We start from the raw sequence: 22439 nt of genomic DNA on the forward strand, positions 1-22439 counted from the left end.
CCTTAAAAAAAAAAACACTTTTGGGGATAATTTTTGTCTTTTTCAATAGCACATGTTAAGATTTCCAATCTAAGGTCCATTTCTAGCTCAGCTATTTACTACCTATGCATCCTTGGGCAATTTATAGGCAGCCTGGTTAGTGCATAGAGCACTGGACTTGGAGATGGGATGATCTGGGCTTGAATCCCCTTCATATATTCACTGGCTGTGTGACCTTATGCAAGTAAATAACTACACTTCTCTAGGCCTCAGTTTCCTCATCTGTAAACGGGGTTACTAGTAGCACAAATTTCATAGAGTGGTTGGGAAGTTCCAAGATACAATGCGCATAAAACATTTGCCAGCCTTGAAGGGATTTTTGTGTCAGCTATGACTACTGAATTCTTCCAGCCTTATTTTTCTCACATGTCAAGATGAAGAGGTTGGATAAGATGGCCATTACGGTTCCTTCCAGCTTTAAATCCTATGATCCTTGGTGTGAGAGCTTCTTCCACAGAGGTAAATCATGACCCCTCCATGCCTTGCAGTTTTATGAGCTACTAGGGTTAAAAAAAAATAATACATCACCTCATGGCCAATACTTTGGCCTTTCCAAATTTAGGTAGTTAGGTACTAATATTACAGACACACAGTCCACTGATGAACTCAAACTTTTTAAAGCCTTTGCAGCTTGGGAATAACTTCTAGAGCCCCAGTGGCATAGTCTTCAAGACCCCAAGAGTCTTCAAGATCTAGGTTCAAATTTGCTAGCTATATGACCCTGAGCAAGTCAGCCTCACTGTGCCTCAATTCTACATCTATAAAAATGAGGGAATTGGAATCAGTAGACTTTAAAATCCTTTCTGGCTCTAATTCTATGATTTTATGGTCCATACTGCAATGAAGCAAATATTCAGCACCTCTGAAGAGTGTAGCCAAAGAGAATCATCAATTTGCTTCCATCCTAGATCAGACTCCTTGGTAACCTTGAAAAAGAAAACTCCCGAGGGTCCAGTTGACTTTACTCCTGAATTTGGAATGATTACTTTAGGGACAGGTCAACCATGCCATACATGTCATGTTCACAGCCTAGTAGAAGGAGGCAGAGGAAAGGAAGCCTTCTCTCTCCTTTCCCTAGGTTAACTAGGCCATTCTCTTTCAGAAAGGCCTCAGAAGCCAGTTAAAGCCAGCCAGGAGGCAGAGTGGATAGACCACTGGATCTGGAGTCAGGGAGAGTGAGTTCAAATCCTACTTCATACTCTTATCAGCTGTGTGACCCCAGGTAACTTAATCTGGGTATAATGGGTATAATAATAACACCTGCCTAAGGTAAGTTAGCAAGGAGAAAATGAGATAATATTTGTGAAGCAGCTGGCAAACCTTAAAGCACTACATAAATTCTATCATTGTTATTATTACTATTCTCGTGTTGCAGTGCCTCATGGGCCAGATAATCGAGCATGTCTACTTGCAAACGTATATCCCTGTAGCTACACTGAAAGTTCATTCCCCCTAACTCTGCCAGACAGATCTAGATTAGTTTCTGAGAGGCCTGGGTAGCCGTGCCGGCCAGTAAAGTAGTGAGTGAAGGCAGAGTATGTAGAATGAATATGTGGAATGATTCTACTGGGAGCAGAGAAACCAGTGAAGGGGTCTTGGTTCTTTCAGGCCCCAAGATTCCATTAGGAAAATTCCTTCTTGGAAGGCACTAGGTAGCATTTTTTATGTCCAACATTTAAGCGCCTTTTATTTATGCATTAATGTATTCATTCAACCATCCAATGTGTAAGGTCCTATGACAGGCCTGAGGGAGATACAAAATTGAATAAGACCTGGCCCTAGCCTTAGGGAGCTTGACATTATACTTTCAGAAATGTGTTGTTTAATGCCCCTCTAACTGATGGGATCAGAGGACTTAGAATGGAAAAAGGTTCTAAATTTAGACGTTCTCTGGCCCAAGCTTCTCATTTTACAGATAAGCATCATCAGATCTCACCAGATGAAGGGACTTGTCCTAGGTCACACAGGTAGTCAGTTCATAAGGTCATGAAATCGCAGATCTAGAATCAGAAGGAATCTTTTGGTCCATCCATGTTTTGGTCCTCTCCACATATTCTATCAGCCAGTGACACTGGCCTCCTTGCTGTTTTTCCCACAAGATGCTCCATCTCCAGACTCTGGACATTTTGTCTGGCTGTCCCTCAGGCTCTCCCTCCTCATCTCTGCCTCCTGCCTCTCTGGCTTCCTTCAAGGCCCAACTCAAATCCCACCTAGTACAGGAAGCCTTTCCCAGATCTCCTTCATGCTATGCATTTCCTCTGAGATTATTTCCAATTTATCCTTTGCATATCTTGTTTGTACCTAGTTGTCAGCATGTTGTTTCTCCCATTAGACTATGAGCTCCTTGAGGAGGGCAGGGACTGGTTGTTTTCTTTTTGTTTTGTTTCGTTTGCCTGTTTTTGCATCCCCAGTGCTTAGCGCAATGCCTGGCACACAGTAGGTGCTTCATAAATGCATCTTCACCCGATTAGTCCCATGCCCTCATTTTATGGATGAGGAGGCTGAGGCCCAGACTTGTTATTGTTGTTTGTCCTTTGTTTTCAAAGGTCAACTCAGACCAGTTAATTGATTTGTCCAAAGTCACACATGCAGTAAAGGGCGGAGCTGGGATCATGAGTTTGGGTCCCTGTGGCGCTAAGCTCTTTCCACTACAACACACTCTTTTTTTTTCGTTTGTTGGTAAGTTGCGTTTTTTCAGGTGATGGGTACATTTAATGGGCTCTCTAGGTATTGTTAAGTAACCTCTTAGGGCTTAATTTAGAGTGGGTTTAAATAAAACTGGTTGCTTTTAAGCATATAGTGCAGTAGAAAAAACAATGGCTCTGGAGTCCAAGAATAAACTTTATTGTGTGACTTTGGGCAAATCACTTAAAATCCCTGGGTCTCAGTCACCTCATCTGTAAAATGTGGGGTGTTGAACTAGATGGCCTCTGAGGTCCCTTCCAGCCTTGGAGCTAGGACTTTACGACCTCTGTTATCCTTTACCTACATGAAGTGATAACATCTTTGATGAATTCCAATCTGTAAGTCAATAAGATCAATATTCTTTAAAGAGCACCTTTCATGATGCAGGTAGATCAGGTGCCCTATGAAACTCAGGGAACAATTTTTTTTTTAATGTTAAAACAGAGTTGGAAAACTCCTGGTATGGAAACTCCATCCACCAGTGTGGATTGGCAATCATCTGTGACTTAACAGTTTTAGAGTAATGCCAATGTCAATGGGTGATGGATAAACAAATTGTAGTACATGAATGTAATGGAATTATTAGTGCAATATAAGAAATGATGAAGTTATTTATTATAATTTATATTATAATTAATTTATTATAAGAAATGAAGAAGTCAGGGAAATCTGGGAAGACTTATATGAACTGATGCAGGATAAAGTAAATAGAACCATGAAAATAATCTGCATAATAACTACAATAATGTAAATAGAAATAACAACACTTCCACATCTCCCCTCTATCCCCAGTTCCTTCTTTAATTTGTAGAGGTGGGGGACTATGGTAGTGGAATGCTGTTTATATCATCGAACTTTGAGAATTAGTTGCTTGGTTTTGTAATATTTCTTATTTCTCTTTCTTTGTTATAGAGGGTAGCTTGTCAGGAAAAGGCAAAGAGTCAGAAATGAAGGTGATATAAAAACAAAAGATATTAATGTAATTTTATGAAATCTTTATAATCCTTTTTTTTTCTTGGTGAGGCAATCAGGGTTAAGTGACTTGCCCAGGGTCACACAGCTAGTAAGTGTCAAGTGTCTGAGGCCAGATTTGAACTCAGGTCCTCCTGACTCAAAGGCCAGAGCTCTATCCACTACACTACCTAGCTGCCTCCAAAATCTTTATAATTTTAAAGAGTTGCCTAGGGCCAGGGATATGCTGGAGTCAGATTGGACTGGTTTGGAAGAGTGCATTTAGGGTTCTCAGTGTAAGCATTTACACTTCGGAAATTGGTAATAAGCTACAATTCAGGGCTTGAGCTGCTGCTTGTTGATTTGCTTTGTTTCATAGACTTAAGAAAGTGATGGAGAAAATAATACTAACTCAAGTTAAACTTAATAATTTGTAGGCTTTTTTCCGTTGGGATGCTGCTTGTTAATCATTTTCTACCATATCTCTACTGAAAATTTAAGCAACTTGCTCACGTTCACACAGCCTTATGTGTCAGGGATAGGCTTGAATGCAGATTTTTCCTATTCCACAGCCAACCCTCTATCCAGTGCACCTTGCTACCTCTCAACAGAGAGCACTACCTACTCCCTTGTTGGGTTTTGGCTTGATTGTGCCTTGTGCCTCAGGCAGCTGTCAACTAGAAATATTACTCCTCTTCTCTGGCATTATTTAAGTATCCCCTTCCTGATCTTTCTCTGCCATTGACTGTCTGTAGAATGGGTGGATTGGTCTGTGGGGGGGGGATATCTGTATACACTCCAAAGAATGGCTTCCATAGACTAGTACACCCATGCTATATGCCATTGACAGAGATCCCTCATACCAGAGTCCACAGAAGAAAGTAGACATCAGAAAATAAAATCAGGGGATTTAGAGGTAGAAGAGGCCATAAAGGTAACAGAGTCTTATTTCTTCATTTTATCATTTAGCCCAGATAAGTAAGGCAACTTGTCCAATGACATACAAGGAAGTAAGTGGCAGGTCCATGAGTCAAGCTTATGTCTTATGACTCCAAATTGATTTTGATTGAACCCCAATAGAGCACAGTAGAGAGTCAGTAAGTAGGACCACGGATAGTGCCCAGAGGCTTAGATGCCCATGCTCTACATGAAACAGAGATTTGAGAACACTGGTATAGGAGCATTAGATGGCATGTCACAGTCGGTAGGTGGCACAGTGGTTAGAATATTAGACTTGGAATCAGGAAGATGTCAGTTCAAAACTGGCCTCAGATACATTAGCAAGTGACCCTAGGCAAGGCTGGGCCTCAGTTTCTTAATATATAAAATTGAGATAATAGCACCTACCCCTGAGATTTTTAGCAAGGATAAAAGGAGATAATATACCTCATTTGCAAACCTTGAAATGCTACGTAAATAATAGCCATTATTATCACTCAGAATCAACTTTTTGATAGATTTGACTCTGGTTTTGTCTAGGGCAAATTTTGGGGCATAAAATACTTTGGGCCAGATGGAGTTGACCACAAAATCACAGGATCATAGATTTATGGCTGGAGGGGACTTCAGAGGCAAACTAGTTCAACTCCTTCGTTTTACAGCTGAGGAAATTGAAGCTCAGAAAAGGTAAATGGCCTGTTCCAGATCTCACAAGCAGCCAAATATCAGAGTCACAAGATTCTTTTCTTGTTTCCTACTGGAGACTTCTCCCCTCCAGGGAAAACGCAGAATTCCTTTTTGTTCACTATCCACCCCTTGTCATCCTGATAAGATGGGACGGTTGCTGGCAGTTTTTCCCTAGAGGATCTCCTTCCCTGAAGCTCTTTTTGCTCTGCCATCAAACACAATGGCTTGGGTCTAAGCCAGAGATCAAAGAGTCCGTGCTAATGGTATTGATCATCTTGCTGAACAGTCCACATATAAAACTCTTTGTCAGTAAAAGCTGAAGAAACTGTGATAATCTGCTATACCTTGTCTGAAACACAAATTCCTAGCCGCAAGTGAGTCATCTAGCACAAAGCAAATGCGAGGGAGTGCCATAATGCGAGAGATAGAGGATCAGTCTTAGTGGAGCTTCAGATAAGACCTGAGTTCAAATCCTGACTCAGATATGCACCAGCTGTGTGACCATTGACAGATTGCTAAACTTTTCTCGGCTTCAGTTCCACTACCTCCATCAGTCTCATTTGTCCCATCTATAAAATGGGGATGATAATAGCACCTACCTCAATAGGGTCATTGTAGGGATCAAAGGAATTATATAAAGCAATAAAGGTTAGCAATTACTGTGTTCCACAGTGCTTCTGGTTAGGAATCCTTGTAAGACAGTATGTCCTAGCAGAAAGGGTTAGACTTGGAATCTAGTCTAATTTCTGCCCTGAATGAACTGTATGACCTTAGGTAAATCATTTGCCATCTCTGTGCTTCAGCTTTCTCATCTACAAAATGTGGGGGCTAGTCTAGAATTCAGAATTCACTTTTTTTTGTCCTTGACTCTTTTGATAATCTGGTGAAGCCTATGGATCTTTTCTAAGAATAATGTTTTTAAATGCATAAATAACATGTAGGCTTACAAAAGAAACCAGAGGTTAGTGAAAATAAAGATGCTGCTTTTCCCCATCCGAGTTCACAGACCTTGTGAAATCTATCCATCCATGGACCCCAGGTTAAGAACCCTTAGTCTAATGGTGCTTAGGATCCTTTCCAGCCCCAGTATTCTAATTCTTTTTATTCCCTTAGGAATTCAACTGCTTTTTCTCCCTATTCCTTCTTTCTCCAGTGTGTTCTTCTATGGAATCCTTGAATTTTGAGGCTGGAAATATCTTCTGTGGGCTATCTAATCCATCCTCTAGACAGATGATAATTTTCAAAGCCCACCAGAGGAATAATTTCCATATCCCCTTAAAGAATCCACTCCAATATTAAGAAACTCAGTTTGAATCCTGCCTCACACACTTACCGTCTGTGTGACATTAGGCAAGTCACTTAGCCTCACTTCGCTCCTCGCACTTGCCTCACAAGGCTGTCACGAGGACCAGATGAAATAGTGGCTATGAAGGACTTTGTAAACTTAAAGTGCTACATGAATGTTAGCTATTAATTTTCATTATAATTACATGAGAGCCAATTTTCATTTTTACATGTTAATAAAAGGAAAAGAGTCTCAGATAACATGTGCCTGCTTCCTTTCCCTCCTTCTGCTCATATGTGGACGACCTTGGAAATAGCTCTCTGCTGCTTGGCTGAGAAACAGTTCATCCCCAGGTAGTAAGCACAAGAGAATGCTTGTTTCATTTATTTAACTAACCATGCATTTCCACAGAGTACTGTGGTTTGACAGAGGCCATCAAGAATTTGGTAAATGTTTTGTGAGGTACTTACTGACAAAGCTCTTTGCAGGGAAAACCCAGAATGAATAAAAGGGTCTCAGTCTCTTTTCCTTGCAAAAAAGGTCCAAGCTTTCTTCCTCTGCAGTCAGATGTATTCTAGAATCACATGGCTCACTCGCGACCCTAGGCTCTGATTCACAGGTCACTGGCAGGGGGCTAACTAAGACTGAAAGAAGACCAGTACCATGATTTGGGTATGATTCCTTCGGATATGATAAATGTGTACTACCAACCATTATACTTTTAACATTTTTGTTCAAGCTTGTGATTTCTTTGGTGTCTAAGGCTCCCCATTAAAGAACCTTCTTCCACAAATAATGAACTAACCACAATTGCTCTACCACTTCAGTCTTAAAACTTCTTGGGGGACTTTAGAAGGTTAAATGACTTGCCCAGCATCACAAAGACAGTATGGATTTGAGGGAGGACTTAAACCCATCCTGACTTTGTGTGCAGTTCACTAGCTGCTTTCTACATTGCTCTTCATAGACTAATATGACCTGCAATTTCTAGGGTTAATTGATAGGCAGAAAGCCCACTAAAACAAACTCCAAATATTTCTGCATTGTTTTGTTCTAAAGGGATTTTGCTTTAGTGAATACATTACTGGAAATTCCATTCCCAGTCTACAAGAATTTGAGATAAGAGCTAATACTCTAGCTAATTAGCAAATGAAAAGAAGTTTAAATCTATTCTGAGAAAGAGAAATCCTGTTGTGGAACTGGATTGGACTGGATACACAAATCAGCCCCACCCATGTCTTCCATGTTTCTGGACATTTACATCTATCTATATGCCACTATTTATTTTAGTGGACCATTTGGGAGCTTAAGTGGATTTATAAAATGAGGGTCACTGTGAGAGGAACAGGTAAGTTGATTTAAAGGATCAAGAGACAGTTTTCATATGTTTGAACTGGAGGGGGTACCTTACTACCTTCTTGCTGACAGTGCAAATCACACACACTGTGGGCCCTTGGTCATTCAGAGAGACTATTACATAGACTGGGATTAGAGAGTGAATTATTGTATAGGATTGCTCCCTGTACAGAATTTGTGGCACTCATATCAGCAGGACACTTATCATGCTGAGATATGGAGCAGTAGATTGTATGGAGATCTCTGTCTGAATAAAATTGTACTAATGTATCCAGAATCTTGAATGTGTAGGACTCCAACCAGTCCCTATCCCAGAAGGACAAAGATCTAGCAGTTCCACTCCAATGTATATGCTTTTTCACCTTTCCCTCCCCCCAATGCATCTAGCTTTCATTTCCCAAGCAGGCCGACTCACTGGTTCCAGGAAAAGGATACTCCCTTCTTTGCTTTTCTCCTGAACATTCTCCATTCCAGGGAGAGCTGAAGCAACACGCCGGAATAGCTGGGAATTGGGGGTAGGGGTGGAGGAAGAAACACAACATGAAAGGCATCAGAATGAGTGCTGTCTTTTCCACCCTCCCTCCCTCCCCCTGCCTTCCTCATGGTGTTTTCCATCCACCTTCTGGGAGCTGTAGCCTTTCACAGCAATGCGCGAGATCGGTAGCCAGGGACAACGAAAGGCTCATCATGGAAATGGGAAACTTGAGAATAAAGAGGGATGTGGTTGCTGAGGTCCATACAAGGGCTTACTCTGTAGTTAGGAAAAAGAATTTTGGCAAGGCACTATTAGCCAGCCAGGCTCCTTCTCAAAGAGACTGTAAGTCCTAGGAACAGGGAGCTGAGATTCTGTCTTATGCACTAAGGTACTAAATTTGAGCCAGTTGCATTGTTATCACAAAGGCCCAGTGGTGTCTGGGAATATGCATAAACCATATTATCATGTAATCACAGAATGATAGTTGAGTTTGTGTGTGTGTGTGTGTGTGTGTGTGTGTGTGTGTGTGTGTACATGTGCAGGTATGTGTGCAAAGAAGTCTGTCAGGAAGGGCAGGCAGGAGTCCTAGTAGATACCAGAAACATCTTTACTTACCTGATAATTTAAAACAATAATGACAACCAGGAGGTGTTGATACTCATATGATAATACAAAAGCTTCCTGATTCTCTTCCTGGGGCTTTGTGGACTCTAATATTGTAGGATTTTGAAAGGCTATGGTACAGTTAATAGACAGCTAGCCTTGGAGTCTGAAAGATTGTAGTCCAAATCCTGCCTGTGACACATACTACCTGTGGGTCTGTGGCCAAATCACTAACCTTATTCAATGCCTCCAGCCAATTCTTGAAGGTTGAAATTATAGGTCAGTTGCTGATCTGCCCTGGTGAAGGAATTTTCTGCCTTAGGAGTTCCTTACCCTGATGGAATCCTAGCTTTGGATTTTCCCCAAATCAGAGGATTCAGAGCTGGGAAAGAACCTGAAGCTGGTATTCATATCCAACTCCTCTGACTTAAGATTCAATCCTCATTAAAAAGAAAAAAAAACACTAGGCTGTCTTACTAGATTAGATCATGGGAATGAGCCCTGAGGTAGGAGCCAGAAGCCCTGCTTCCAGTACTGGCTTCACTTCTTACTACCTTCACTGGGTCACTAATATGTCTCAGAGCTTTGATGTCCTTGGCTGTCAAAAGGACATAGTAATACATTAACCTACCACACAGGGAATTTCTAAGTATCGGATGAGATCATGGGATCATAGATTTAGAGTTGGAAGGGATCTTAGAGGCCATCTGGTCCAAGCCCCTCATTTTACAGATGAAGCAACAGAGCCCATGAGAGTTTAAGTGACTGGCTCCAAGTCACAGAGACAACAACAAAAACAAACAAAAAACCCCCCAAAAAACAACAGAATTTGAACCCAGCCCTCTAAACTCCAAATTTGGCACTCATCATTGAACCATGCTGCCACTTCTATAACTTTAGTGATGAATTAAGGGGGAAAGTAAAATAAAACAAAATAAAATATAGAAGCCTCTTTGGGGGGGGCAGACAATTTTTCATTTCATTTTCCTCTCCCTGGTCCCTAGGATTGAGCCTTGTACGTAATAGGCACTTAATGACTAAATCCTTATTGAATTGAATTAAGGAGACCAGTCTAGATGTTCTCTAAGCTTCCTTCTACCTCTAATGAACTAATGGGACTCGGTCTAGTTTTTGATGAATTTTTGCTTCCTAGCAAAGTCCCAAGATGTGGAGGTTCATCTCTCTGGAACTTCCTTGAGAAGCTGTTTTTTCTTTGAACATAACGGACGGTCTGCCCTAGAGAGGTGCACCTGACCTCTAGTCTAAGTTTTCTTGGATTCATTTGTTTTTTTTCCTAGTGAAGAAAACAGCCTTTTTCTCAGTTCTTTGTCATTTGCTCATGTAAATAGTAATTCGTTAGCAACTGCTCACACTTCCCTTTTTATAATGTTGCTGTTGCATATGGTAAACAATCCTCACTTTACTTGTTTGGTCTGATAGTTGTATGAGATAGAGTAAAAATTTAATTGTTAGAGATTAATAGACTAGATTCAGAGAGCTGGGAGGGAGTTTGGAGGTCCTCTAGTCCAAAGCTTCATCAAACTGACAAAGGGCACCATGAAACTAAAAAAGGTTTAAGAACGCCTGGACTCTCAGGATGTTTTTAAATGCTTTAGATAAAATACAGAAGATTACAAAGGAAACCAACCATATTGAAATATAGTTATCAAAAGCATCTTTTAAAAACAAACCAAGTTCTCAGAACCAAAATTAAGAATCCTTACTCTAGTCCAATTCCCCTCCCCCTAGCCTCTTCCCTTACTTTACAGATAAGAACACTGCTGTGCATTTTTGAGAAACAAATGTAGTTAGGAACCAGTATTTTTATTTTGAATAGTTATTATGCCAAGGTTCAGCTTCTGTGTTTAAGAGGACTCTTCTGTATGTTTTAGGAGCTGATATTTTAAATGGAATTTTTCCATTTAAGAAAATGGAGTGATTCTGTATCTTGACATGATTTATTGTTTCAAGGAGAAGAAGATACTGTTGTAAACTAATGGAAATTATTGACTCCGGGCATACTGCTAAATTATTTGCATAACAGCCAGCACAGAGATGCACAAGTTTTATATTAGCACCCATTCTCCTCCCTGCTCCCACTATCATCATTGAACAAAATGAAATGTAATAGAGATAAGTGTAAAGTCTTACAATTGGGTTCAAAAAGTAAACTTTGCAAGCACAAGATGGGGGAAGCCTAGCTAGAAAACAGCTTGTTTGAAAAAGATCTGGGGGGGTTTAAAGGATTATAAGCTCAATATGAGATTCAGTGGGGTGTTATAGAGATCACCCTTCCAAAAAAAATTATTTTAGGCCTCATTTAGAAAGGCATAGCTTCTAGGAATAAGTAGGTAATAGCCATCTTGTACTTAGCCAGCCTGCATCTGGTATATTGATTGTCTAGTTCTGGGCACAACATTTTAGGAAAGACACTGCTAAGTTGAAGAGTGCCCAGAGAAGGGCAACCAAGATGGTAGAGGCTCTTGAGATCATGTCATAAGAGGACTAGTAGGGGCAGCTAGGTGGTGCAGTGGATAGAGCGCCGGCCCTGGAGTCAGGAGAACCTGAGTTCAATCTGGCCTCAGACCAGATATTTGACACTATCTGTGTGATCCTGGGCAAGTCACTTAACCCCATTGCCTAGCCAAAAAAAAAAAAAAGAGGACTGGTTCAGGGAAGTGGTCCTATTTAGTGTGGAGGAAGAAAGACTTAGGGAGATATGATTAGCTGTCTTTGTGTGAAGACTTAACAAGATTATTTTGAGTCTCCTTAATAAATCAAAAGAGAATCCTCTATATTGGTTTCTCTCCTACCTGTAGTATTAAAATGCCTTCTTAAAACTCAAGTGCTCAATGTGAATACCTATTGTGAAATGCCTTGTAGACATCTATGTAAATGAGCTGTAAACCAATGCCGATTACACAAAAAACTCCTGAAAATGAAGGATTTTATCATCCATTACCAGAGTGGAAACAGCATGGAAGAGTGGAAGATTAACTAGAACATGTCAGAACAATCAGGTTCAAATCCTGGCTCTGCCACTTACTCCCTGTGTGCCCTTGAACAACAAGTGAATGATGTCTCCAGCTCTGTTTGTTTTCTCTGGAAGATGAGGGGTTGGCACTTACTAGCTGTGTGACCCTGGGCAAGTCACTTAATCCTAATTGCCTCCCCCCCAAAAAAAGATGAGGAGTTGGACTTGATGATCTCTAAGGTTCATTCAGCTCTAATATTCTGTGATTTTGCTATAGTGGTAGTGATTTTGTGAATTTGTAATTCTATGATTCTATGATATTGCTATAGTGGTAGCAGTGTAGTGTGGTGGGAAGGGATTTGGATTTGGAGCTCTGAGGCCTGACTTCAAATCTGAGCTCTGCTTTTTATTCTGGGCTGGACTAGGTGACCTCTAAGGTCCCTTCCAGCTCTGTATCTGTGATTTGATGAATCAAAAGGGAGCTGAGTCTGGCTGCATTAATAGGAAGACCAGTTTTAATAGGTGTACTGTGAAACAGGATATAGTAAGGGCAAAGTGAGTGTTTGGACCATCTAGTGACAAAGAAAGTACCTTCCGTTTTTTCCCTAATGCATTGATTTAAACCTCTTTTGAGCAGTTGAAGGAGTTCTGAACACTCAGTGAATGATCTTAGAGTGCAGTTGCAATGAGCAACTTCATCTAATGGGCTTAAGGCTGTTTGTTGAAGATGGGCCCTAAGTGCTATCTAAGAATTGGATGCTGTCTTCTGGAAAATCATCCTGGAAGCTCAGAGTTAGCAGATAGTCCAACTAGGGGTCATTTAACCCAACCCATACCCAAGCAGAAAACTCTTTGACAACAAAAAAATCCAGGGCCACTGAATCTCTAGAATCTTATCCCCCACTCCCTCAATATCTCAACAGTACTTCTAGACAGAGGTCTCAGAGCCTTGGACCCTGAACAATGGTCCCACTCCCATGATTCTGTACCATATTTGCTTAAATCACAAAATTTTAAATTCAACTTGAATGCAAATGTCCCTTGTTTCAATAGCATGATTCCTTTCCTCTTTCTAACAATTGGCCTTGGGGGCATTGTGTACACAAAAAGAAGGTGAAAACCTACCCTGCACAGTGACTGGGGAGTCACACTCAAAAAAGGCTGCATTATTGGGCATGAGATTTGCCCATAGTCACAAACATTATAGGCTATGGAGTTGGAAGGGTCCTCAGAGATTATCTAGTTAAATTCCTTAGACTTTATAATATTCCCAGTAAAAAGTCCTTCAAACACCATCGATGATAGTATAACTTAATTTCATTTTTTGGCTCCTAAGCTTTCAGCCCAAGAATTCAAGCTCTTCATTGGGGAGAGGTTGCAGAGAAATTTGACACCACCTGGAACACCTAGCAGCTCTTGGCAGTACTGTTCTAAATATAATTCCCTTTACTTTCCCCACCCTATACCACTCTAATACCCACCTCCACACCTTTGTTTAGGGGATTCCTCTAGCCTGGAATACCTTTTCCTATTCACTTCTCATCCAAATCCTACCAAACATTTTTTAAGGTTTAAGTAAACTTCCATCCCTTCATGAAGGACCCTCTTCTCCCCTAACTGCTTTTAGGCCACAGTGATTCTTATCTTCTTTGAACCCTTTCCCATGGAATTTAGAGTTTGCACTGCTCATTCAGGTATGTAATTATATAATGTTTTGCATTATTTTCTATCTAATGTGTACATATTTCCCCCATTCTTTTAGCTTGGCACAATAGACAGAGTGCTAAGACATGAATTCAAATGTCACTTCTGATACTAACTAGTCATGTGAACCTGAATGAATCATCTAACTTCTATGTGCCTCAAGAAAATCTGCTAAGTCATAAATGGATTTTAATCTGTGCTGGTGAAATATGTTGCCAATTTGCAAGTTTCCTATGCTGATGAAATCATAGCTCCTTTATGTCTCTCCAAACAGCTCCTCAATAGCAAGGAATGTAGCTCATATTTCTTTGTTCCTACTCAAAGAACAGCAGCACTGAGTACATAGGAGATACTTGAATTGATTAGAATTGACTGATTTCTTCTTCCTACATGAGGAAAAGACATTAGAAAATTCTATCTTTCTCAGAGCAAACAAAAATCACTAGGCTAACACCCTTTAAGAGTAAACTCTGTCAACAGGATCATCTTCAAGCACAAAGGACAAGTGGATAGGATGGAGTAGGTGGTGATATGCCACTACAATAGGGAGATGTTATGTGTATATGGATGTTATGGCTGGTGTCTGACATTAGCCTGAGGGACTGTCTCATGAGACTTACACCTTCTATCCTGTGATTGTCTTTTCTTTGATCAAGCTTGTAAGTTGGATTCACACCTTAGGTGAGTATTTTAGTTTATTTCCAGCATTTGACAGCTCTTCTGGATAATGTATGACATTAGCTTTATAAACCTTAAATGAGTTGTATATATGCTTTAAGTGGATCAGAAGCCATAGATCTCTTACCTGCTTTACATTGTATCCTGTCTTGGCACTGGTTTCAATGAACATGACACTCAGTTCTTTGGCGCGCTGTTCTCCTTCTTCAATTGTTATCTGCCTACAGACACCACAGAGAAGGGGCAATCACAAGTGGCCCACCACAGTTCCATGTACGGGGGGAAGAATTTAATGTCCCACAATGGCTGTGGCAGGACAGCATTGGAGTGGGAAGTAGCAAAATGGGCAGAGCAGACTGTATACTGATCAGGGTTCTTTTACTAAACCAATGGACACTGTCAGCACCTTGGACAGCCATCCCAATATTGTGGGGCGTCTGTTTTATAATGCCATAATGTGCTGCTCCATGAATCTGGGATATGATGGACGTTTTCCATTTAAAAATTCACAGCACATTTCACAACTTGCCAGGTGAAGGATGGGTGGGACTGTGATTTTGGGTGTTGGAGTTGATTAAATTTAATTTAGCTTGACTGACAAAATTTGAAGATTTTTTGAGGGGGATCTCTGTGCACATTGGGCAAATTTAATTAAATTGTATGCAAATTAGCACTCCACATTGGAGTGAGATCTAGCACTTTTTCTTTTCTTTCTTTTTTTTTTTAGAATGCCTGTGGTGATATTGAGCTTTGCCCAGGAGAACCAATCCACTGCCTGTTATAGTTCCTTCTCTGCTACTACAACATCCTTATTTTCTGACTTTTGAACATAGCTGCTGCCTTTATGAAGCCCTAAGGAAATGCACACTTGTGACCTCCTGTCAGAGAATATAGAAACCCCACAGTTTAATACCACACACAGTTCTCCCCTGGTTTGTGACACACAATCCCATACTCACACTTGAGTAAGCATTGGTAATGAACATGTCAATTCTGCCTTGAACTAAAGTAAAGATATCCCATGAAAACCCCTAAGTTGGGGTAGGTTGGATAAGGACTGCATTTTTGTATTTTGTAGAGTTAGAAACTGTTTTTCCTTTTGAATGCCTGTCACAGGCAGAGACATCAAATGGGTCCAGAAACAAGGCTAGTCAGAAGTTGGAGAAGCTCAATTAGAAACTTTGGCAGGGGGAGGGGAGAGAGACCTAGATTAGCCAACCTGACAACAGAGGAGCTAAGGACACAAGCTTTGGCTTTTACAGACTAAAGTTACTATTAGACTGTAAACTCCATGAGGGCTAGAATGTCTCTCATCTACATTTTATATCTCCTTTGGTGTCCAACATAGTGCTCTGCAAATGGCGGAGCTGAATAAATAGCCGTTGAATGAATGAATTAAATGAATGAAATCCAGTATTTGGAGAATTAAACATACATATATACAGAGCATCACAGAACTCCTGTATTTCCAGGAGTAAAAGTAAAATGAGGCTTAAGGCACGTATGAGCTTGAGTGACTCATATCTGAGAAGAGTTGATATACAATAGCCAGGCACAGGTCAACCCACATGTGGGGAAAAGTGGGCAGGAATATGCCAAGTGTATGGAGTGCTAGCAGCTACTGACACCCCAGTAAAAGTCTGAAAATATCCAAAGCAGCTGCAGTAAAGAGAGACACTCTAACTGCTTAGAGCTATAGGAACTCCCAATGCAGCAGTGTCCAGCCTTGACCCAGAAGAGAAACTGCCCACAGCAGATCTTTTTTTCCATCCACTTAGTCATGTGTAGGCATCAGAACCATTGATTCTCTGATTCATTGTAGGTGTGATTCATGAGCTTTCAAGTTTAGTTTAATTTTCTCCACCTTCTGGAGCTTCTCCCTCCCTCTCTTACCTCTTATCTGCCAGGTCTGTTTTGTTGCCCACCAGCATGATGATGACATCACTTCCTCTTTCTGTCCTGACATCATCAATCCACTTGGAGGTCTGTTGGAAGGAGTTGAGATCTGAGGGTGGAAAACAGAAATAGAACTGGAGATAAGTACAAAAGAGAGAAAGGAGGGAGTATGACTAAGGGAAGGAAAAAGAGAACAGCAGAAAAGAGACAGAAACAGAGAGATGGTACACTTCTTGGTAGAAGATGAAATACTTGAGGTATGAAGATATTCCAGTAATAGAAGAAAAGAGATGTCCTTTTTCAGCATGAAAGGAGAAAGGGAAAAGAGAGAGCAGTATTACAGCATACCATTAACTGTGTACTAATAGTACATCTTAAAACCATCCTGAGGACTAAACCTAGTTTACAATGCGGTGATAATAATGAAGTTATAATGTGGCAATAAGATGAATTTACCATCCCACCAACATGAATAAATTTAAATCTCTTTCAGGGACATTTGGGGGACATTTCTCAGAAATGCTAGTGAATAATTTCACTTTGTCAGGAATGATTAATTTTCTCTGGAAGTTATTTTTATTTAACGTTGGCTAGTGAATCACTCTCTCTTTGCTTTTATAGACAAGTGATTTCATGGATCCGGATGTGACAACTCATATGATGACTGGGAATATTAGCTGTTTTAGTCAGTCCCATATTGTGGGTCTTACTTTATTTCTCTGCAAGCCCAAATTTACCAAGAGCCCTATTTCTTTGTTTTCTGTGTCTATGGTCTTCTGTGTTCATGAATGACTGACAGAGATAGCCACTCATTGGAGGGGTGTGTGTGTGTGTGTGTGTGTGTGTGTGTGTGTAGGCCTACAGGTAGAGACAGGGACTAAAAGATGGTGCCTGGAGGACAACTCAGCTGAAAAGTTTGAGCAAAGGGAAGCCAGGGCACAGTAAACAAAGCTACAATGCTGACAGAGAGTTGTGGTGTAGTTGATCCTGTCATGGATATGGTTTGACTTTCTGCCTCAGGTCTCTCCCCACTCCTATCCATCTTCCTCACAGCCACCAAAGAGATTTTTCCCAAAGCATAGGTCTGACTATGTCACCTCTCTATTCAGTAAATTATAATGGTTTCCTATTATCTATAGGATCTCATGTATGTTTGGTATTTAAAGCTCTTCACAATTTGGTCCTCCCTTCCTGTCTTTGCAGTCTTAAAGGGCATTACTCTCCTCTGTCCACTTTATCATCTAGCCATACAAGTCTATTTGCTGTTCCTCATGTTACTCTAAGTCCCATCTCTGGGCCTTTGTACTGACAATCACCTGTGCCTGGAATGCCCTTCCTCGTTATCTCCACCTCATTGACTTCCTTTAAAACTCAACTCAGGTGTCTTCTGTTGCAAGAAGGCTTTTCCTGGTCCTTATGAGCTGCTAGTGCCTTCCCTTCTCAGACTTTCCATATGTATCTTCTACATCAATTTATGTATATGGTGTCTTCCCCATTTGAGCTTAAAAGCTCCGTAGGGGCAGGAACTGTTTTTATTTTTTCTTTATATTCTCAGGCTTAGCACAGTACCCAGCACACAGTAAGCACTTAATAAATGCTTGTGGATTGACTGATTGAATGTTTCAAAAAATGAACTTCCTTCCATTTCCTTGGAATGGACTTTGGCAGCTGCTTCCTCTGCACCAGTACCGATGGGTACCATTGTTCTAATCTCTTATATATATGTTCTAGCCTGTGATTTTCCAGCCTTGACCTGAGTGCTGGCTTTCTTTGCTGTGCATTGTGTATTTTGGTTGCAGAGCAGCTACAGCCAGGAGAGGCCAGCTCTGTGTGCAGAAATGAAGCCTTTTCTTCTCCACACCCTCTTTTTCTCCTTACTTCATTTCTTTCCAGATTAACCTCAAGGAGGAGTCTTAATTCAGTGCAAAATAAAGCACCTGCCAACACTCAGCATCTCTATCATCTTCACAAACACCTGTAAAATTACCTATAACCATGTTTAATATAATGAGTCTTGGTAATCTTTTAGGGCAATGGAAAATTCCTCATGGAATTAGGATGAAAAAAAAATGAAAATAATGAATCTCTCTAGAGTCTACCTAGGAGTTCTTAACCATTTTTGAGTCACAGACCTGGTAGGCTGGTGAAGCCTATGGACCCCTTCTCACAATAATATTTTTAAGTGCATGAAATAAAGTACATAGAATTACAAAGGAAACCAATTCTATTTAAATACAGTTATCAATTAAGGAAAAAAAAACAGTTCATGGACCTCAGGTTAAGAATGCAAACTAAATACACATATCCATGTTCATACTCTGAGCACCAAAATATTTCTGAGAAATTACAGCCTTTTTTTCCCCTCTACATCCTCCCTCCCCCACTCCCCTCCCCCCACCCCATGAATCACAAGCAATAGGTAACCTGGGCAGATGTAGGTAATAAATTGCAGTGTGTGCTTGGTGTTTAAAGGAAGTCTCTAGACTCCTGCTGCTCAGCAAATGTACCAGGTGTTGCTGAGTGATCCCTAACACCACCTTCTGCCAGGGTCTCATTCCTTGCAGAAACACAACCATGCAATGCCATAATGACTACATAAAAGCCATTGCCACACCTAGATGTAAGGATCAGAAGATTCAAATTTTCTCTTTCAACTCTGCAGCTGGGGCATTTGTGCTGGGCCACCATTTTGCCTGAAACACAGGCATGGTATCTGCTTGGTAAAACCAGCCATGCTGTACTCACTTGTGATGTCATACACCACCACTGCCACAGTAGAGTCCCGGATGTAACTGGGGATTAGGCTGCGGAATCTCTCCTGTCCAGCGGTGTCCCAAAGTTGCAATCGGACCTGCAAAGGGGACAAAGAGAAAAAGGGAGGAAAGGAAAGAAGGAAAGGAAGCAGAGATAGAGGTATTAATTCTTTGTATCCCCAGTGCCTAGCCCACAGTAGCCTAGCACACAGAATGGGGCTCAAGAAATTCCTATTGACTGATTACTGTAAAGGGATTGCATAAAGCAAGGCTGGCCCAGAAAGGGAACTATCAAAGGTATTATCACTTGAGGTTTTATGCTTTTGTAGTGGGGAGAAAGAGGAAGGAACACCATCATTTTATCTTCCCAACCACTGGTACTGCTGCTGTCATAATAGCTAATATCTATATAAGACCTTAAAGTTTGCAAAGTACTTTACAAATACTTTCTCATTTGATCCTAATGATCTTTTAAGATAGGTGATATTATACTCATTTTATAGATGAGTAAGCTGAGTTTAAAAAGTTAAGTGACTTGCCTGGGTCCACTCGGCCAGTAAGTAAATGTCTGAGACAGGGTTTGAACTCAGGTCTCCCCTGATTCCAAATCCCACTATGCCCCTTCACTGAGGGCAGCAAAAGAAGCCCAGTGCATCAGTTTTTCTAACGCTGCTTTGTCTTAGAAATCAGTGTGATCAGGTAGGTTCTCATGTACCTGGACATAGACTCCTTTTCCCTAGACTTTGCCTTGTTAGGTTGAAGTTATCCTAGTTCTCAAATCTGGCACTTACCGTACGATCCTCCAAATACATAGTTTTTGATAAGAAGTCAATCCCAATGGTTGCCTGTAATAAAGGAAAGAAAGGTATAAGGTGAGAAAGATCAAAAGTTTTAAAGACCATGGAGAACTAAAATATTGGGCAAAAGGTTTAGTAACCCTAAATGTGTTTAAGAAGAGGAAGAAGAAAAACAGACAGCAGTCTGGGTCCCTCCTTTGGGCCATCTGACTTTTAGGGAATCTTATACCATTCCTTAATATTAATTAAAATTTTTTTTTAACTAACAATCATTTGTTTTCTCTTTGTTTCCTCACAACCCCTATCCTACTCCTAGGGAGGAAAAAAATCTCTTGTAACAAATGGGCATAGTAAAGCAAAAGAAATTCTTACATTGGCCATGTCCATGCCTCATTCTGCATCTTGAGTCTCTCACTTCTCTGACAGGAGGGAGGTAGCTTTTTTTTTTTAATCATTGATCCTCTGAAATCATAGTTGGACACTGCAATGATCAGAGTTCCTAAGCCTTTCAAAGGTTGTTTGTCTTTATTAGATTGTTGTCATTGTAAAAATTGTTCTCTTGGTTCTGCCTACTTCATTCTGCATCTGTTTTCCCAGGTTTCTTCATCATTTCTTGTACCACAATAATATTACATTACATTCAAATACCAAAATGTGTTCAGCCATGCCTTAATTGATGGGCACCCCCTTAGTTTCTGGTTAATTTCCACTACAAAAATAAAAGCTGCTAAAAACATATTTGTACACGTGAGTCCTTTTCCTATTTATTTGATCTTTTTAGGAAATATAGGCCTACTAATGATATCACTAGGTCAAAGAATAGCATCTTTCCTATTACCTTGATAAATTCTCTTCTTAATGAACTTGAATTTATTCTTCCCATCCCCAATAGAACAATAATAATAGCATTATCAGCATCAACTAAAATGTCTTAGTTGTTCACTGAGTACAGACTCTGGACTGGGCAGTGTAATACAGTAGAAAGAACTTGGAGTTAGAAGACCTGGGCTTTTCATCTTGGATCTGCCATTTATTAACCATGTCAATAGGTCCCTAAAATTCCCCAAGCCTCAAGTTTCTCATCTGTAAAATGGGACTAATAACAACACACACACACACACGCACACACACACATGCACACACACACGTATGCATGTAGGGTTGCTATAAAGAAAGTATCTTTTAAAAACTGTAAAGCATTACATAAATGAGTTAATATTCCTACTTTCAAAACACAGGTACACACCCATTATATTCTAGGTTCAAAGGCCCCGACTTACAATGACATGAATTTATCCTACTCTGATACTACCTTTAAAAAGATGGAACCAGTGACCTTCATGACCAATGAAGGAGACTCTCTTTCAATCTCTTCCTCTATCCTCTTCCTTCACTGGGACCCTGGGCAGGGAAGGGGGTATTGATCTCTCAGCCACTCCCTCCCAGTTTCCACTATTTTCACATTTTCATCTCAAACCTGATTGACTTCTTGTTGCTGTCAATGGTAAAGGCCCAGTCTCACCTCCAGCAGGGGGCATGTGACATCTTCTCATGCCCATGGAACACATCCTACCATTCTTTTTCCTTTTCTTGGACTGATCTGAATTCCTACATTCATCCAACCACAGGAACATATGTGTAAAGCCATTTTTTTAAAAGAAATTTTATTCATGTGATGAATTGGGATACACTAACATAAGGGGTCAGAAAACAATGACTCCACACAGAGATGGTTTTATCTTCATTATGAAACATGGATTATGAAGGTGTCAGCAATTAATCACTTAGCTAATAGTGTAATACGATGGAAGGAACGTTAGCTCTAGGGTCAAAGGACTTAGGATCAATCTCTACCAATGACAATAACTGTCCACCCATGATATTACAAGGTTACCTCTGTGACTTCAGAAAGGTCACTAAGATTTCCTGGGCCTCAGTTTCCCCAAGACTGGCTGGCCTCTGAGATCCCTTCCAGTTCTAGATTTGTTTGTGGTCCTTCATGGGTGGAAACCAAAGCTTAACCAAGTGGGATGGTGACTTCTAATTGGCTCAAGGGTAGATGGGGAGGGAATAAGGGTTCATATAATATTTACTATGTGCAGAATTGTAGTAGGTCAAAAGAAATGTGAGATGTGCAAATTTAGAGATGTCTCCGCTTCAAATGTTCTTATGGACTATTTGTACCCAACCTGTGGTAGAGTCTTCCGAGCTCATATTGGTCTGATCAGCCACAGTCAGACAGACACACTGTACCTTGACCCCAACATAGTGATGTCATTTTGATTCTCTTTGAAAACAAAGGACAATAAAACCAACCACTATGTGCGAGGCACTGTGCTAAGCGCTCTACAAAATATCTCGTTTTATCCTCACAATAACTATGAGAGATGAGTGCTATCATTACCCTCATTTTACAGATGAGTAAACTGAGGCAAACAGCAGCTAAGTGACTTGCCCAGGGTCACACAACTAGTAAGTGTCTGAGGATGGATTTAAACTCAGGTCTTCCTAACTCCAGGCCCAGAACTCTAGCCACTGTACCACCTTTGCTGATTCAAGTTTGGCAACTGTGTTTAATCAAACCGTTGAGCCCCACCTAAGATGCTAGAAAAGTGGA

At 40.6% G+C, this 22439-nt stretch overlaps 1 protein-coding gene across 1 annotated transcript in view; it reads right to left on the bottom strand.

The window, feature by feature from the left end:
- Positions 1 to 22439, bottom strand: part of RAB6B (RAB6B, member RAS oncogene family) — a 170450-nt gene that overhangs the window by 14458 nt on the left and 133553 nt on the right. The window contains exons 3-7 of the mRNA XM_020986074.2: positions 19817 to 19870; positions 19018 to 19123; positions 16270 to 16381; positions 14504 to 14597; positions 8378 to 8444 (exon numbers count right to left, since the gene is read on the bottom strand). Of these exons, the coding sequence (XP_020841733.1) occupies positions 8378 to 8444; positions 14504 to 14597; positions 16270 to 16381; positions 19018 to 19123; positions 19817 to 19870 (433 nt within the window). The remainder of the gene's footprint in view (positions 1 to 8377; positions 8445 to 14503; positions 14598 to 16269; positions 16382 to 19017; positions 19124 to 19816; positions 19871 to 22439) is intronic.

Source organism: Phascolarctos cinereus, unplaced genomic scaffold, assembly GCF_003287225.1.
Source record: "Phascolarctos cinereus isolate Bilbo 61053 unplaced genomic scaffold, phaCin_HiC Scaffold_726;HRSCAF=1367, whole genome shotgun sequence".
NCBI lineage: Eukaryota > Metazoa > Chordata > Mammalia > Diprotodontia > Phascolarctidae > Phascolarctos > Phascolarctos cinereus.